This window comes from Podarcis vaucheri (genome assembly GCF_965113315.1).
Source record: "Podarcis vaucheri genome assembly, chromosome: 8".
In the NCBI taxonomy this organism is placed as follows: Eukaryota; Metazoa; Chordata; class Lepidosauria; order Squamata; family Lacertidae; genus Podarcis; species Podarcis vaucheri.
The window spans coordinates 88,381,085-88,399,187 of record NC_138766.1 but is presented as its reverse complement, the minus strand read 5'-3'; the positions used below and the strand labels follow the sequence as shown (position 1 = coordinate 88,399,187).

The following is an 18,103-nucleotide window of genomic DNA, read 5'->3' as shown; positions in this document are numbered from 1 at the left end:
GACCTTGGGCCAGTCACACTTCTCTGAAGTCTCTCAGCCCCACTCACCCCACAGAGTGTTTGTTGTGGGGGAGGAAGGGAAAGGAGAATGTTAGCCGCTTTGAGACTCCTTCGGGTAGTGATAAAGGGGGATATCAAATCCAAACTCTTCTTAAAGATATTGGAAGACTTGCTTGGAAAAGGGATATGAGGTAACTCCTGTTTCTACCCCATATTCCTAGATCAGGGGTCTGCAACCTGCGGCTCCGGAGCCGCATGTGGCTCTTTTACACCTTTGCCGCGGCTCCAGGGCAGATACTAGCGAGGCGAGGAGGCGCATTGTGCGCCCCGACACTCCCCACTGTGGCGGGCGCTGCACTGGCTGTGACGTCGCATGGGGGTGGTGCGTGGGTTAGTCACGCACCGTCACAACGTCACCTTCCCGCCCGCTGTCAGATCAGAGGGCAGCAGCGCGCATGCTTTAAATGTCGCAATGGTTTTGCGGCTCCCAGTTGTTGTTTTTCTTCGGAAACGGGTCCAAGTGGCTCTTTTTGTCTTAAAGGTTGCAGACCCCTGTCCTAGATGAACGAGCTCATTGAAACAACTCTCTTGTTCTCCAACAGGTTGTAGGTAGTATGGATGCCCACCCTAATCGATACTGTGCCACTGTGAGAGTCCAGCAGCACCGCCAAGAGATCATCCAAGACTTGGCTGCCATGGTCAGGGAGCTGCTCATTCAGTTCTACAAATCAACCCGATTCAAACCAACTCGGATTATTTTCTACAGAGATGGTGTTTCTGAGGGGCAATTCCAACAGGTTATCTCCCCCCCCCCCACATACGCTTTTGATATTTACATTTTGCTGTGTTCTTTGTATAGCACTGTTTTAGGAAAGGTTGCATAGATGGCTTTTGTTGATGCATGGTTATTCCTTACATTTGTATTTCCACCCTTCTTTGAAGGACTTTGGGGGTAGCTCCTTCCCCTCACAATAACTTTGTGAGGTAGTTTAGGCTGGGCAAGTGTGGCAGGTCCAAGGCTGTTGTCCAACACTCCCATCAAAATGGTGGTATTATGTTGTGCTCTGAAGAAGTGGCAGAAGTCCCCAGCCATAATGCTTCCTGGTGTGAGCTGATAGAAGTGTTGCTGCCAAGGAGTGTGGTGGATTCTCCTTCTTTGGAGGTCTTTAAGCAGAGGCTTGACAACCATATGTCAGGAGTGCTCTGATGGTGTTTCCTGCTTGGCAGGGGGTTGGACTCAATGGCCCTTGTGGTCTCTTCCAACTCTATGATTCTATGAAGAGCCCTCTGCCTTTATTCTGCAGAAGACAACATGAGTCTCTCACTGCTTGTTTCTTCTCTCTGGCAAGAGCCGGAGACTCGAGAAAGGGGGGAGGGGCTTAGTGCAGACCACAGATAACGGCTGACCACTGAGCCAAGGAATCTTGATCCCAGGCACACCTGTTTGTAAGAATAAAAGTCACTGAGTGCCCCAGTACAAAAATCTTGAAATTATAATAGGATCAGTCCTTAACAGAGCTATTTGAATACGTAAAACCCGCAACTTGTGTTCATTCAGCTTTACATGTGTGGCTATTTAAAAAAATAATAAGAAGGGGTTGAGAAGGTGTCGGGTTCCAGGAAAAAATTACTTGGCATTCCCACCCACCATTGAATCCAATGGGTTTTGCCTATTTTGGCTTTAGGCACAATCTCCAGAATTGTGGGCTTACTGTATTCTTGTTGCAGCTATGATGGTATCTCTCTGGGGTTTGTATATGTATATGAAAGCTTTTTTAAAGCTGAGTTCTCAAAATTAGTTTGGGAGGGTACCCCAAACGCTTGTATAATGCTGCAATTGGACAGAAAAGGGCTGGGGGGATTTGCACATGAGAAGGGTACAGGAAAGGTCCGTGGCCCTCGCTCTCTATCCATAAACCTTTCATTTCGGTGTTGTCTGAACCTTAGATTTGAAAGTCTATATGTGGCTAATTAACAGCACTGGAAAACGTGGTGTTTGCCAAACGCCGCAGCATGCCTGGACCTATACAGGTTTTTATTATAATGTTGATCTTCCTCCAAGTTCTCAACAATCTCGTTTAATCTCATTAAGTGAAGAATGTAGGATAGGTCTTAAGATCACCTGTTCTGCTGCAGGGGAAATACCTGAAGCAAGCTCTGAAAATGTAAACAGTCAGATTTTTTTTTAAAAATGCATTTTCCTACTAGTGTCTATGTGTTTGTGACATTTCAGAATGTTACATTTCCTGCAACCCCCCCTCTTTTTTCCTGTAGGTCCTCCATCATGAATTGCTGGCTATCAGAGAAGCATGTATTAAGCTAGAAAAAGACTACCAGCCTGGAATCACATTCATTGTTGTGCAGAAAAGGCATCACACCAGACTCTTCTGTACAGACAAAAATGAAAGGGTGGGTAACGCATTTTGTAAAGAGGCTGACAATAAGCAACAGCCTGCAGGTGTTGAAATAAGTAGCCCAGCCCCGTCCAGCAGACGCCGATCATAAAATAGAAATGGTCATCAACCATTTATACTGTAGCATCTAAACAACCTTTTAAGCAAATGCACATTTGCTTGCTCCTGTATTGCAGCTTCATAGTACAGACGAGAAGAAACAAAAGCTTAAGTCTCATTATTTTTTGTTTGCACAGGTCGGGAAAAGTGGAAACATTCCAGCAGGTACAACAGTGGACACAAAAATCACCCACCCTTCAGAGTTTGACTTCTATCTGTGTAGTCATGCTGGTATTCAGGTATATTCTTAATGTGCCATCTCATTCTGTAGACCAATTGTGTTATGACTATTCTGTCTCCTGTGCATTTTAGCTGTGTGTGTCCTAGATTTATTATTTATTCTTCCTTGTACCACATACCCTTAGTGTGGCAGCCCCTGTGGTCTGGAACTCCCTGCTTATTGATATTAGGCCAGTGCTTTCACTATGTACTGCTTTAGATGCCTGCTGAAAACCTCTGTTTCAGCAAGCCTATCCAGATGCATCATTGAGTTACATTTGTTTTAAATGTTTTATTTTATGTATGCTTGTTTTTAATTGGTTTGCACCGTATTTTTCGCCCTATAGAACGCACCGGCCCACAGGATGCACCTAGATTTCTTGGGGGGGGGAAATAAAGGGGAAAAAAATTATTTTCCCCCCCCAGGCGCGGGGCTGGGGCGGGGGAAGCCCGAGCTTCCCCCGACCCCAGCCCCCAGAACGGGACCCAGAGCCGTGCCAAAGCTGCATGCAGCTTTGGCATCGCTCTGGGAGCTTGCGGGGCTGGGGGAGGGGGAAGCCCTCCGCCAGCCTCCAAACCAGGTCGGGAGACAGCGGGATGGCGCGCTGCTCCTCCCCGCTGTCCCCCGAGTTTGCGGGGCTAGCGACGGGAAGGAGCAGGCTCCCCCCCCCCCCCGCCGCCAGCCTTCTAACCAAGTCAGGGTACAGCGGGAAAGGCGCGCTGCGCCTCCTCGCTGTCCCCCGAGTTTGCGGGGCTGGCGACGGGAAGGAGCAGGCTTCTCCCCCCCGCCAGCCTTCTAACAAAGTCGGGGGACAACGGGATGGCGGGGTTCCGCCTCCCCGCTGTCCCCCGAGCTTGTGGGGCTGGCGGTGAGGCTCTCCTGAAGCCTGCATTTGCCCCATAGGACGCACACACATTTCCCCTTCATTTTTGGAGGGGGAAAAGTGTGTCCTATAGGGTGAAAAATACGGTATATTTTAGTTAAATTTCATATATAATTGAACGCGTGTACCACTTGGAGATTTTTATTTTATTTTTAGTAAGTGGTTTATAAATTTTCAAAATAAATAAATGGTATATCATACGAGAATATATTTTAAAATTATTCCTGGGAAAAATAGGGGTTCATGAAATGTTTAGAAAGTATAAAAAGAAACATTTTTTAAAAAAGAAATCTTGAAGGGATTCCATGTTACCATAGCAGATGTTTTGTGATTGGTGCCTCCAGCACACTCAAAATCAAAATTCCAAAATGTGCCCACTGGTCCAAGAAGCTTGTGTCAACCCCTAAACTAGCAATTCTGAATTGGTACACACTCCAAAAGTGGGATGAACCATATTATCTTCACTTAATCTTTTTCTTGTAGCCCAGCATGTGTCAAACCTCTTTTGAGCTTCCTCTGTCTTGGGCACCTCTCTGTGTCCAACAACAATAATAGGTTTGTACTAAGATTGGCCTGGTTTCATTTAACACTTAAGCCATGGCTTGTTTTAACAAACCACGAGTTAACCTCGAAATATCGCAAAGACGATCAAGCAAACCATGGCTTGCTTCTCCACAGCCTGGTTTGTTTTCCAGCTGCTCTTGCCTTGTCCCTTTGTAATTTGGTGATGGTCTGAGGTGAGGTGGCCAAATTCTGGTTATGAAAGTGTTCAAAGTTTGCACCTAACATGCCATAGCTAAAACAAACCAAGATTTGTTAGCCAACAACAAAGCATGGCTTTTCAGATTGTGACTTGTTGGCAATAAACAAATCATAGTTAAGCTTCTGGGTGGGGTTTGAATGAAACTCATAGGTTCCTTCAAATGAAAGGAATTATTTCATCTATATAGATATATTTTATATTTATTCATAGGGTAGCTTATAGAAATTCAGTGTGGTGTGTTCAGCCCATTTAGGTCTTGACTAGTGGAAGGAGAAAACCTCTGCTTCTTTGTGCTCTTTTCAGGGGACAAGCAGGCCATCTCATTACCACGTTCTCTGGGATGACAATCGTTTCTCTTCAGATGAGCTTCAAATCCTTACCTACCAACTGTGTCATACATATGTACGCTGTACTCGTTCTGTTTCAATCCCTGCACCAGCATACTATGCACACCTGGTTGCCTTCAGAGCCAGGTATCATCTGGTGGATAAAGAACATGATAGGTGAGAAACTTTCTTGGGACTGATGGAAATGGGCAGAGTGGAGGATGTATAATTTGCTTCTCCTAGCTCCACGGCGTTTCCGTGCGCTGCTCTGGTTCGCCAGAAGCGGCTTAGTCATGCTGGCCACATGACCCAGAAGCTGTACGCTGGCTCCCTCGGCCAATAAAGCGAGATGAGCGCCGCAACCCCAGAGTCGGCCACAACTGGACCTAATGGTCAGGGGTCCCTTTACCTTTACCTAGCTCCATGAAAGTATTTTCTAGCTCACTTTCTTGTGATTAATAATAACAACGAACCACAATTTTTATGTAGACATTCAAATTGTTATTCAACATTATTAAAAAGTATTAATTTATTGCTTTTCTACCCAAAGGCCCACGAAGCAGTGAACAACAGATTAAATTAAAAATTAGATAAACATAAAATAAATCCAGATAAAAATCCATCAATATAGGAAGATAATTGCATCTTCCAACAACCATGGCTAGGATAGTAGGATGGTATTGAGAATAGATAATCAAATGACAGTGCGATCCTATACATAGCTTTACAGAAGTAAGTACCAATGAGTAACTGAAACTTTTTAAAGGGGTTATATTATTGTGTGTGTATATGTGTATCTGTCCTTACATCTTTGATTTCTGGGTACTTTCACACTCAAACCATGTTACGGTTTTGGGATGTCTCAGGTTTAGCAGTATTCCTACAGCAGATGTACCAGACCAAGTACCATTTTGTTTTAGCATAGTGAACTGGAGCCAATTGGAGATTTTTGATTCTCCAGCTGGAGTTGCCTGTAATTTCCCCCTGCTCAGGGAAAAGAGTTTGGCTTAATAATGGGCCCTAAGTGTGCTAGATTTCTTGTAGAGTGCATGCTTTTTTAATTTTTAAAAGATGCTCTGATACGAACTGAATACACTGTTTAGAAACATCAGAATTGCCTTAAGTGTAAAATTATCTCAGGGTAGATAAATAAAGTGAGTTTTGTCTTTCCTCTTCCCCCTCTTATCTTCTAGTGCCGAAGGGAGTCATACGTCTGGTCAGAGCAATGGCAGAGATCATCAAGCACTTGCAAAAGCCGTTCAGGTTCATCAAGATACATTGCGCACCATGTACTTCGCTTGACATGTTGCAGTGCTTTAAGTAACTCAGTTCCAAGTTGGATTCACAGGAGACCAGCTGCACTTAGACCAACAGTTGCCCCAGCTACAGCGACAGCCAGCAATGAGTGATGCATCATAATTTTATTAGGTTTTAATTTTTAGTATTGTTTTTTCATTTGCAAGGAAGCCTTCCGTCCGGAATTTCAGACTTGATTGCAAACTGCAGACCTGTACAAAATTGCACAGCTATGAGAAGTTTGGATTTGCCAAAATCAGAAGCTGCTTGTCAGGAAGAAAGGAACAAAAAAGAAACAAATCAAAACCCACCTTTTGTAACTAAATCTAGAGCTGTGATCTCAGGGCTAAAAACAACACTTTTCATTTAGTTATGCCTTTCTACAGATATACTTGTTTGTAACTAATCTGAAAATACCCAATTAAGATCAGGCTTAATGGGTTGGTGGAAAACCTATGAATTTTGCTTTTATTCCTGAAAAGAAAATGAAGTGCTAATTCGGTGCCATTTAAATCCTCAGTCATTTTGGATGCATTCACAAATGGTTTAGTATTGAGATGCAAAAGGGGAGAATCCTGGTTTGCCCCTTGCTGTCTTCTAGATGAACAGTCTGTGGGGGTCTATGGGCAAAAAAGTATTTTTTGAAGTTCTTGAATGTCTCTCATTGTGCTGTTTTAAGTTTTTCGTAGAATGAATAATGGAATTATTTCAGGAAGAAAAAGGAGTTTATTATACAGTTTATTAGGTCCATTGAAAGATTAGCAAAGCGTGCCATTAAAAATGTATTTTTTTTCCTTAAAAAAAATCCATTTTGATTACTAATCATGGAGTTTGTCCTATAGGACTGTGACACTTAATTTTCCAAAGCTTTTCTAAAGAATACGGGTCTGTGGTGATACAGTACAATCTTTTTCACTGTTATGTTTGAATTAATGTAAAAATTATATATGTTCACAGTATTAACATGATAGACTAGATGCTATTTATTTTTATTTACTAAGGAGTGATCAGCTCAACTTACTTCTGTTAACATATCATAAATTCAGGAATGCTTTGGATTTGAGATGAGAAGTTTATCATGGGGACACTAGTGATTTGGGTTGGAATTCACCAACCGTAGCTTTTGCAAGTTCTCTATTCATTTCAACAGGCCTTGTGTGTGATGTTTCACCCACATCTCTTTGAAAAGAATAGAGGACAGGCTGTAGCAATGCTTGGTGTATTGTACCTTTCAAAAGCAGGAATATGCAACTGACTTAATGAGGCAGGGTTGAGAGATTTACCTGGTGTATATATCGTTTTATTTAGCTTATATTTGGAAGGGCTTGCTGAGCTCATCCAGCTCAGTAGATCTAACACTCAGTAGTTTAGGCATGAAGGAACAGTTCTTGATTCATTCAAGCACAAAAAATTACTTTCCTGTTCGATCATCTGAGACAGAGAAGTGAAAGGAAAAGAGATCTGGTGTGTACTTGGGCAGTGAAGTGTCAACTGTTTTGCGTAGCATGAATAGAAAGAGGTGGGGGAGGTTTGCCGTTCTCTTTGGAGGAACATTAATTCAAACAGAGACCTACTTAAAAATAAAAGCTTCTGTACATTTGCACAAGATTCATATAGGTGACTAACGACAAATACCATTGCACTAATGATGGCAACAGGAACACTACTAAGATACTGTCGAAGAAAGCCCAGGAAATTTCCCTCCTAATCTGACCTTGCTGGAGTTTACAAAAAGAAAGAAAAGAGCTAAACACATCAAGTCAGTGTTAAGTACTTTTTATGCTTGTAAAACCATCTTAAGATTCATTCGGATTTGTTTTTTTCTCTCCTGAACAGCTGAACAGCTGCTTTGCAAGATTTGCTTCCATTTCTTTATTCAAGAAGTGGGGGAAATGGGATCAGGCTGTGCTAAGGTTGTTACGGTATTATAGAACTGATAGTTGATGCCTGGGCAACAGAGTGCTCAATTTTTTTTGTTGCCTGTTAAATTCTAGGAATCTAATTTATGCTGTACATCTGTTAAAGTCCGCACCTAGTAAGCAGTGCCTCATAATGCCAAACAGATCTGCTGGAACAACAGACAGGCTTCTGAGGCATGAGTATGTCATGTTTTCTTTTGTTTAAAGTGTGTGTGTGTGTGTGTGTGTGTGTGTGTGTGTGTGTGTGTTTTAAAATTCTGGACACTGCAGTTCCAGCAGCTTGATTGTTTCAAGAAAAACAGGACCCAGTCAGGGTCTCTTGTCATTCTGCTGCGAAAAGCAGATCGCAACATCTCCTCCTTGAATTTATAGCATCTTACCTTTTTCTTCCTGGATTTGTTGCACTTTCCAGCTTGCGTTAGGGAAGCGATTGAAATGTGAAGAGATATTTGGGGTTCACCACTGTTCAGTTGGTGAACGAGCTGGTTCTAAAAGCTAATCTAAGCTAGTTCTGTTCTAGGCTGGCACATAAGGTGACAGTAATTCGTTAGCTCCTTGTTTCTCTGTCATCTTGAAGCTACATCAGGCAGAAGGAGGTGGGCCAAGATGGTAGAATTTTCCTTGTCTTCCTATTCAGAACTGGGTGGTCACGTCAATGCAAAGAGCTCTTTCCCGCAGCTGCTGTTAACTAGCAACGAGCTAAAATAGTAGCGGCTATCTTCTAGGTGCTAGCTGGCAGTCACTTAGTTCTTTTCATTTCTTCCATTTCCATTATCTTCATTGAATCAGCACTCTCAGACTGCAGATGCAAGTCCACAGTTGTTGCCTGGGCTTGTGTAGACCCTTCTCCAAAGAATTAATGTTGTCACAGGAATGTGCAGCAATTTCATGTGAGTATCTACCTGTGTAGAAGGAATATGGTCCGTTTTCTGAAAGTTAGATATCATTGTGTGGCAGAAAGGATAAATGCATGTTGTTTTCTTTCTTTTTATCTTGTATACTGTATTTTTTTTAAGGCTTTTTTCCTTTCTTATTGTTAGATGCATGGTGAACTAGTGTCTAGCAAGATTCAGCATTGGGGGAGGGGTTGTAAAGCTCGTTTTTGAACCATTGACAATGCACTTTGAAAAGATAGGGCACTCTGATTATGCACAGGAACTGCTTTTTATAATATATGCATAAACCAAAACTCCAATTTGAAACAAAGAATACATCTTTCTACACAGCTGTTTACTACAATGACTCTTGAAAGCACAGCAATATCTCAGGTGAATGATTTCATACACTTTTATCCAAAATATTCTCCATGAGAACAAAGGAGAATAGTTTACAAAAAAACTGAGGGGAGTCCAGGGTTGTGTCATATACCTGGAAGTGCTTTTAAATTTTATCTACTTATTGTTGGAATCAATTTGTAATAAAACTGGTTCTATTAGGAATTTGGCTTCTTTTTCTCCTTTTTAAAAAAAGTTGTTCCCTTTTCACATGCAGAGAAAACTGGGTCTGATTGACCTCCATAATTGTTTTTTTAAAATGGCATCAGCACTCAGTTGTAGCCAAACAGGTGTTTCAGAGTTGCATTGCCTGTAAATGCTGCAGTCCTTTCTCAAACTTCACCTGTAAGGATTAGACTGCTGGATGTGTATATGTGCTAGGGATGGGGAACATACAACAATCTGGATGTTGTCGTAATACAGTTCCCATCAGACCCAGCTAGCTGGACAATAGTTGGGGAGGACGGGAGTTGTGGCCCTTTAGATGTTGTTGGACTGCAGGTTCCCCCTCACTTCTCTTATCTGTATATTGCCTGTTTGATGCTTATAAATTCCTGTAACGTCTCAAAAAAGAAGAACAAGGGGCTGACATCTCAGCCCTAGCAAAACCAGTTGCATTGCTGTCAATTTCATGTTGCCAAGTAAGGAACCTCATATCGTGGGAAGATTTGAGGGGTGGTGGAAACACCCTATAGAATTCAAGTGTGCAAGTTTCCTATTTGTTTTTGTTTTTGTTTGCTTTACAATTTTAGCAGTATTGGGATGTAAAAAAAAGAAGAAAGCAGCAACCAATGGAATTGCTTCTGTTTCAGAGCGCAAACCAATGAACCAGCAATGATAACTGAAGCCATTTTATCTGAAAAAGCAAAACACACTATAATTGGTCTCTTGTGCCTTTTAAAAATATGCATTCTTGATGCAGAGAACATGGATGCCTTCTGGAGCATATGGGGATTGGCATTGTTGCCCCTTGCTTGCTCAGAGGTTGTCGGCCGGAGATAAATGACAACGGGAGTGAGAGACAGAGCCAGCCATGGCCAGATCTCCTCCCCACACCACATTTTGGAGTTGTTACTGACGTTAGATCATGTATTGGGCCCAGCCAAGTTCTTTGCCTCTCCTCCTCAGCTTTGGGTCTTGAGCACAGGAGCAATCAAGCCCCTGCCTAGATTTCATTACTGTTCTGGTGCTGACTTGATTGGGATATGCAGCACATTTGAGGCTGTGTTGTTGAATTTTGTTATAACAATGGCTAGAGCACTGGAATAATTCACATCTAAAAACTTGCCAAGGGGTGTGTGTGTGTGTTGCTAGTCTTGACTTGTAAGGACCTACTGTGTGGCTGCATGTGGCGACTTCAAGTTGAGCTGTGATGGGTTTGTTCAGGGGAGATGAGAATTCTCACAACGCCCTCTCTCCTGTTCCTCCTCAGCTTTGCACATGCTGGAGATTACCTGTGCTATTTGAGTTGCCTCTGCCTGTACCTAAAATTCAGACAACATGTAGCAGTCAGGTAGGTAAAAAAGATTGCATAAGTTAGGAGGAGCCAGCGTAGTTAGTGCCTTCTGCGTGCTGTTGAACTCCAGCTCCCAACCAGGAGTCTGAGATGATGGGAGCTCAACAACATCTGAAGCATCATGTAGACTGTTGTGACCTAGGCTATGGCAGCATCTTAATAGCTCCAATTTCTTGGAGATAGTTCTATGAGTCTTCACTCTTTCTGATCTAGGTTGTTGGATATGGGATTGGCTTAAACATTAATATGGGCTCCTGGGTCGCCTACCAACCTGACATATATATATTTGTCTAAGGCTGCCACCCCCGGAGCTGAAAAACAGTTATCAGGAACAGGTGGGATTGGAAGTATCCAGTTATATGCAAGCACACAATAGGAGCGTCAAGCCTTATCTCTTGAAGTCAGTGTAGTCTCTCCCCACCCCCTTGAGAAATGAACTAGATCTTACGTGCTTAGCAATGCTTCACAGTCCCATGTCCCATCTTCACTTCTGGGCGTTAGTTGGAAGCTGCCTTATTACCAGTTCAGACGGATCAGTCGTCCACCTAGCTCAGTATCACCGAGTCTGGAACAGCTCTTTGGGGTCTCAGGTCTTTCACATCACCTGTGACCACTGACACTTTGGGATGAGATTTTGGTCCTTCGCTTTAGAGGTTGTAGGTATAAATCTTGCCACATGTGATATAACCCAGAGAACAACTCCTGTGACATTACTTAAGCCATAAGGTCTTTCTGCCTAAGGAAAAGAATGTAAACGTTGTCACTAGTAGGTAGCAGTTGTAGATAAAAGTTTTGTGTTCCAGTTATAATTCGTTTCTCCAAAAGCAGTTATTTTTGTTTGGTAGCTTTGTTCATTTCGAAATGGCACTGGCTAAGATCCATGCATATGAGACCGTGCATTATATCTTCCTTTCGCATTTGTAGTCACTGACAATTCGCTTCTAAAAGCATCCAGACCATCATTTCTAGGAAAAACTCAAGCAGGATGTAATTGCACTGATCTTTTTTTTGATTATTATTTTTTTTACTGTAAAGGGTTTTCTGTTTGCATCTGCTGTAGCTATTGGAACAATACTGTACATAGCGTTAGGATGAGACAAGGGAGAAATTTTCACATTCATTGTTGTATTTCTAGAGTGAGTGTCTGATTTTACAGTATTAAGAGAGGAACATAAAGGCTCATATTTAGTTTCTGCATTTTATCCATTTGTATGTAGCCAACAAATCCTTGAAGGACAGTTTGCTAAATTTGCTTTATATATTTTAGTGAAGTTTTGTCTGCTTTCACTCCATAGCTTCATTTTTTTTTTGTCCCTTTCCAAAATGCACTTTGCTTGCAAAATATTTAACCCCCCCCCCCCGATTTTATGCACTGGTATAATCAGTTATACATAGCTCTCTGCCCTGCAGTTTTACCACTGCCTTTTTGACCAGTCGGCCATGCTGTCTGGTTACAAAGAATGCAGATTGGGAGATGTGCCAAGAAAAATGACTGGTGGACAACCTCAGCATCTGATTCATTTGGCTGCTCTAACGTGGCTTTGGGCTCAGCCAAACTGTTGCAGCGGCTATGTGAAACCATTGGACAGAGGGCAAAACGTGGGCTTGGGCTTCATTCTGTGCCATAGGGCTGCTTACCTGATGGAGCTTTTCTCACTCAACCTTGTATGAATTCTCCATACTAATTAAACGGGCAGCCCAAATGGATGGCTTGTGAATTGGATAGCTTGTGATTTGTGAATTGATCTTTCTGTGGCCAGTTATTCTTTGGGCTGCAAATGTACCTGTTAGTAATTGGCTCCGACTTCTGTTGAACTACCCTTTGGCACGCTTAAAGCAGACAGAGAAGTTATTTCAGCCCTCCCACCCCATGTTAAGCCTGTTCATTTGGCCTGCTGTGTACCTGACTCCACCCTACTTAAATGTCTCTTCTTTTCACGATGATCCCTGAAGTATTGTCATAGAATTAAAATGGCACGGCCAGATTGCAGCAGAGGACTCTTCAACTAGTAAGCTGGTACAGTTTAAAGACTACCTCCTTCATACTTCGAAAGAGATTAGAATATCCCGTCCCCCCCCCTTTTTTTTGAGATGTGATTTAACATTACTGAGAGTAGCCAAAATTCACCAAAGGACCTGAGTCGCTATGAACTTACTGGCTTCTAAGCTGAGAAGCCAAGTGCCATACGGGGTCTTATAGCATCCTTTATCAGAACAAGCAGTCTGGATAGAACCCACAGGATGCTGCCTACTTTGCAAAGGCGAAGAAAGTTGTTGTTTTTAATGAATTTAATATGGCTTGAAGAATTGCAGTGATATCATGGACGGGTCCACTTTTACCCTGTATTTGCAACCCTCCCCCCCAAACTGTTGTTTCTAATAAGAAATGTTTGAATGCCTTAGGTGTAGGAGCATGTGTGTGCATGGGATGTTTGGCCAGGATCTAAAAAGCTACCCCCTAGGGACTTGGGCATGTACTTCTCCCTTTAAATGGCAGGCCCTTATTCCATATCACAGGCTAATGATAAGATTCCCTTTTTGCTTCAGCTGAGGTTTGCTTCTTTTGCATATGAGGGCTTGCCATTTGAAAACACAAGTCCCAAGTTGTCTCGTGCATACTAGCTATGAATCCAGATGTGCACACATATGTAAAATAATATATAAGGTCTCTTGTTTTAACAGAGGGTGACATGAAGGTGCTTCAAACTTATTTTGAACCTAGGATGACATTATGTGTTGAATATTTTTGAGATTCTATTTAGGTATTTTTTCTTCGAACTTCAAGATGCTATTTTTCCCTACACAAGTCACTAACTTATATAAACTCTAAATGTGCAAATATATATATATATATTCTTGAATGTTTTATATTATGAGTGTGTTCTGTTTCACGGTATGAGAATTTGGTCACACCTAAGATCTTGAAGTGAGTGCAAATAAGGTGCTTTTATCTCAAACTAAACTGTAGAAAGCTGTCTTGTAATCATAATATTATTCTGACGAGCGAATTCATTGTGCTCATTTATACATACACATATTGCTATCAAGATTGTCACTGGATATGTCATAGGGCTGTTATCCATAACTTACCTACTTTACTTACTTACTTGATAGTTAATGCAAGTCATCATAAGTTTCATCGTTCAGGAGAGTAACAGTGCTTGTACTATTCAATAGTCATGTTCACCAGTAGTTTGCAAACAGATCTGTTCATAATTTTTCCCATCCTTTGAAGCCTGAGATCCATAGAGCTATGTGAATCCCTTGGGGATTGTCTTTGAGCAACAGACCCTGCTGTCCCGTATCACAGTTTGTGCTTGAATGTTCCCTGGAGTTTCAAATGTGGGTTGTCACGTGGCAAAAGGAAGATGGCAGTTCAAATAGCACAATTTCAGAGCCTACTTGGGTGTGTTGCACTAGGTGTGGAATGTAGGAAGCTATCTTAAAATGGACAGACCATTGGTCTACTTAGTTCAATATTGTCTGCCTAGGCTGATTAGCAGCAACTCTGCAGGGTTTTCTAGCAGGAGTCCACCAGTTCTATTTAGCAATGCCAGGAACTGAACCAGGCGTGGGTTTTTTGCATGCAAAATGTGTGGTCAGCCACTGAGGTGTAGCCTACACCAGTGGTTCTTTTGACACGGTGACTCACAACTCCGAATTTATTTGGTGTGGTGACCCATAAATTTATTGCCACAAGCGTCAATGATACGCCAACGAAATGAAAAGTTGCAGGAGGCATTCATCATACCAGTTAACTAACAATATTTATTTTGGGCTTACTTATAAAGCCTGTGACTCGTTTGCACAGGCTTTGCGACTCTTGTGGTTCATGACCCATAGGTTGGGAAACACTGGCTTGCACAATGAAGCCTATTTCTTTGTCTGCCCCTTCTCCACCGCTGTCTGAAGCTGGTGGAGTTCCTGAAGGTACCTGAGCCATCAGGAAACAGGATACTGGTGTCGATGGACCTTTAGGCTCTTACGCATGTTGCCAAACCATGGTTTTAAGGGAACCAGCATGGCATCTGTACTGACCCTGAATTACAAGAGAGGGCTTAACCTTGGGGAAGTAGGGTGTTACTGCTAAATTGCCAGAGATTGATGTAATTTGTCCCTTCAACCACTTAAGGCTGAGAGAAGTGTTCATAAGGCTTTATGACGCTGAGGGCTAGAGACTTCAAGCAAGGGTTATGATTTAAGTTACTGAAAACCTGCTGAAGTCTGCTGAAGCAACCAAATTGTCAAATGGGAACTATCCTACTTTAAATACGACTTTACAATGCAAAAAAATCTCCTGCCTTTCCCATCAGCTGTTCAAAATCTGGCAGAACTCCATGAAGGAGCATAAGGGTGTAGTAACTTTTATCCCACATTAAGGATATCCCTAAAAGAGTGAGCTTGTTGCTTGAGATATGTGACACTTTGATTCTTAGTCTGGAAGGGAAGAACAATTTTGCTGCTGCCTCTGGAGTGAGCCTAGATATGAGAGATCTCCGAATTCACGGCAGCTTTTTCTATAGAGAGTTTTAAGAACAGTGCATGCAAATAGCTGTCAACTTTCTCAGTTCTGTGAATTTTTCAAGATTACAACCAGGGAAGAAATACTTCTTGGGAAAAGAATTTGGGCCCGTTGCTCTCCTTTAAAAACAAAACAAAAAAACTACCTCTGATTATGATGAGAAAGCAGTATTATGGGCCCCTTTTCAGTTCTTTTTAAGAGGCAAAAGGATGTGGGGAGACAGACTGCATAGTAACGTTACTTTCCCTACCTCCCATTTTCTACCGAGTCCTTTGCACAAACTGTTGGTAACACCATGCTTTCCTCAGGATGTGTGCTGACTCTGAAGCTTTTTCTTCTTCATTTTTCCGTGGGCTGCAAAAGCCACAGCGTCCTTTTTTTTAGGTGCACTGTACATCTTGAACACCCGCTTATCATAGGGTTGGAGTTGGGGTCGGCTGTGCTCCTTTGCCAAGTGTGCCCCCGCATGGCCAACCGAGACTTGCCACTCAGTTTCTAGCAAGCGATTATTATGACCAATGGCTACTAATCCGCAATAGTAAAATAGACTTGAGAGTGTTATGCACCATGAAGTTGGGAGGTAGGAAGTTAGGATGGTCAGGGTTTATGGTGGTAATCGGATCTTAAAAAGCTTTGGCACACTTCAGATTTAACTGACATCTCCTGGGATTAATTTTAACCTGTAGTTTAGTTTAAGCAGTTGTAGTATTTTTTTCATTTACTAATGTTTCTTGGATCCAGACTTAAGTTACTTCACTGAAATCAACGGGACTTAACCCAGTATTAACTTGAGATCCAGTGTGGTGTCGTGGTTAAGAGTGCCGAACTAGGACCTGGGAGACCAGGGTTCAAATCGCCACTCGGCCATGAAGTTAACTGGGTGACCTTGGGCCAGTCACGGTCTTCTCTCAGCCTAACTGACCTCCCAGGGTTGCTGTGGGGGTTAAATGTGGCGAACCAAGCACACCTCCTTGGACAAAAAGACGGGACATAAATGCAGTAATGAATAGTAATAATAACTTGGCGGTGGCACCCAAGTTCAGCAAACTTGGGTCTGGATCCTACCCGGTGAGGGAATAATTGCCTAGGAACACCATTATCGTACATATTTCATTTGCCAAGAAGAAGGAAACAAAATACATTGTTGAAAAAAACCCGATTAGCTAATGAGAGAGATCAGTGAAGGGCCTTATTTCAAAATGGTACTAAATAGAAATAGTTTACATCCTTTTGCTGCCTCTCTGTTGCAATGTTCCAGGCTTCCAGGATATACAGAAATATAAAATTAGCACTTGAGGAAAACTTAAAAAATTATTTCTTCCCATTAGTAATGCTGTAGAGTTTCCATTTCATTATATACATATATATATATATATATTATAGAGAGTATACTTCACTCTATACATTCATCTATAAAAACTCAATGTAGGAGAATTAGCATTTTATGCAGTGTATGTACCTTAAGCAGTTTTAGTTACATGCTTGCTTGATGCGATGTGGTTTCTTTAACTTAAGCCTTAACAAATGTATCAAATTTGTCCAAAATCAGAATATGCAAAAACAGTAATTTAGTAAGACTTAACTCTTTCCCATGAAGGCACAAGAGATTTTTGTCATTCTATCCCAATTTTTACAGAATTTTACACCTCCTGGACTGGGGCTCCAGCCACACTGTTAATCCGGACATTGTGATGTGTGGAGAAGATATTAAGCAATTGGAAGAAATTCATTTTTTTTAAAAAGGGCTAAGGGGATTAATGTTGCTTCATTCCCCCGAGTGATATGTAGTTGTATTGAAAGAAGAGTCTTGACGATTTTTTAAAATGTACATATGTTGAAAACATAGTGATGTTTTTTGGCATCACATAACTGACATTGACTCCTTTTGTCTCCAAGATTAGTCGCAGGCGTGGGTGAGGCTGGTTGGGGACCCAGCACTCTTTCCAGTTTGGATCTACCTCACACTAAGCAGTTGGGTGCTAATTTATTCAAATTATAAATGAGATTGTCCAAAGTGACCAAACAGTATGTGATTACTTGTCCTCTGAAGACAAGGGTGTTTGGGGGGTGGGTGTGGGTTGTGTTACAAAAATGCATTTGGTTTTTCTCTCTCTTCATCTTTGTGCCTTTTGTGTTGAGTCCCGATGCATAGCGAAATCGTCACGCTCCTATACGAACTATAAAACCCTTTTTAACAGCAAAACTGAAAACTGTGTCAGGTTTCTGAAAAATTAACGAAAGTGTATTTTTGTGTGTAATAAAACTATATAAATATACAGCGTAACGGAATGCTTGTAATGTGGAAAGAGTTCTTTTTTAAAGAAAAAAACATGTATTGAAAAACAGACAGACGGAAGGGGGAAAAAAAACCATTGATACTCGGATCCCAAACTATTCTATGCATACATTTGCATGGTCGTGAACCATGCATGCTCTGTGGAGCGTCTCAGCGTTTGCCCAAAAGGAAGTAGTGTGGCAGTTCAATCTTGGGATGACTGTGTTCCAATGTGCTAGCCAATATATGTGGGCTGCCTCATTTGTTTCAGCGAAGGGAGCAAATCTGCACACGACGAGATATATATATACTTCCTCCATTTAATTAGTGAAATCTCTGTGGCCTGGGTAGTTCCGAGGGTGGGAAGCTCAATATGCGTGAAGATGTGTGTATGTAGCTACTAATACTCAAGCTGTACATCAACCTTTGCTAACCTGGTTAGCCCTCCAGATAGGGGACTACAACTCCCATCAGCCCCCAGACAGCACTTGCTCACTGGGGACTGATGGGAGGTATAGTCCAACAATACCTGGAAGGCTGCCCTCCTGGGCTGGCAAAGGTTACTGTACATATATACATGTATATAGTAAAACATGG

At 42.0% G+C, this 18,103-nt stretch overlaps 1 protein-coding gene across 3 annotated transcripts in view; it reads left to right on the top strand.

Annotated features, from left to right (window-relative positions):
* The window catches only part of AGO2 (argonaute RISC catalytic component 2), a 47,269-nt gene extending 31,071 nt beyond the window's left edge, over positions 1-16,198 (top strand). For all 3 annotated transcript variants that reach the window (XM_082235569.1, XM_082235568.1, XM_082235570.1), the window contains 5 exons: positions 602-796; positions 2,274-2,408; positions 2,650-2,751; positions 4,682-4,881; positions 5,898-16,198. In XM_082235569.1, the coding sequence (XP_082091695.1) occupies positions 602-796; positions 2,274-2,408; positions 2,650-2,751; positions 4,682-4,881; positions 5,898-6,006 (741 nt within the window). In that variant the 3' untranslated portion in view covers positions 6,007-16,198. The remainder of the gene's footprint in view (positions 1-601; positions 797-2,273; positions 2,409-2,649; positions 2,752-4,681; positions 4,882-5,897) is intronic.
* The last annotated feature ends 1,905 nt before the right edge of the window (positions 16,199-18,103 follow it).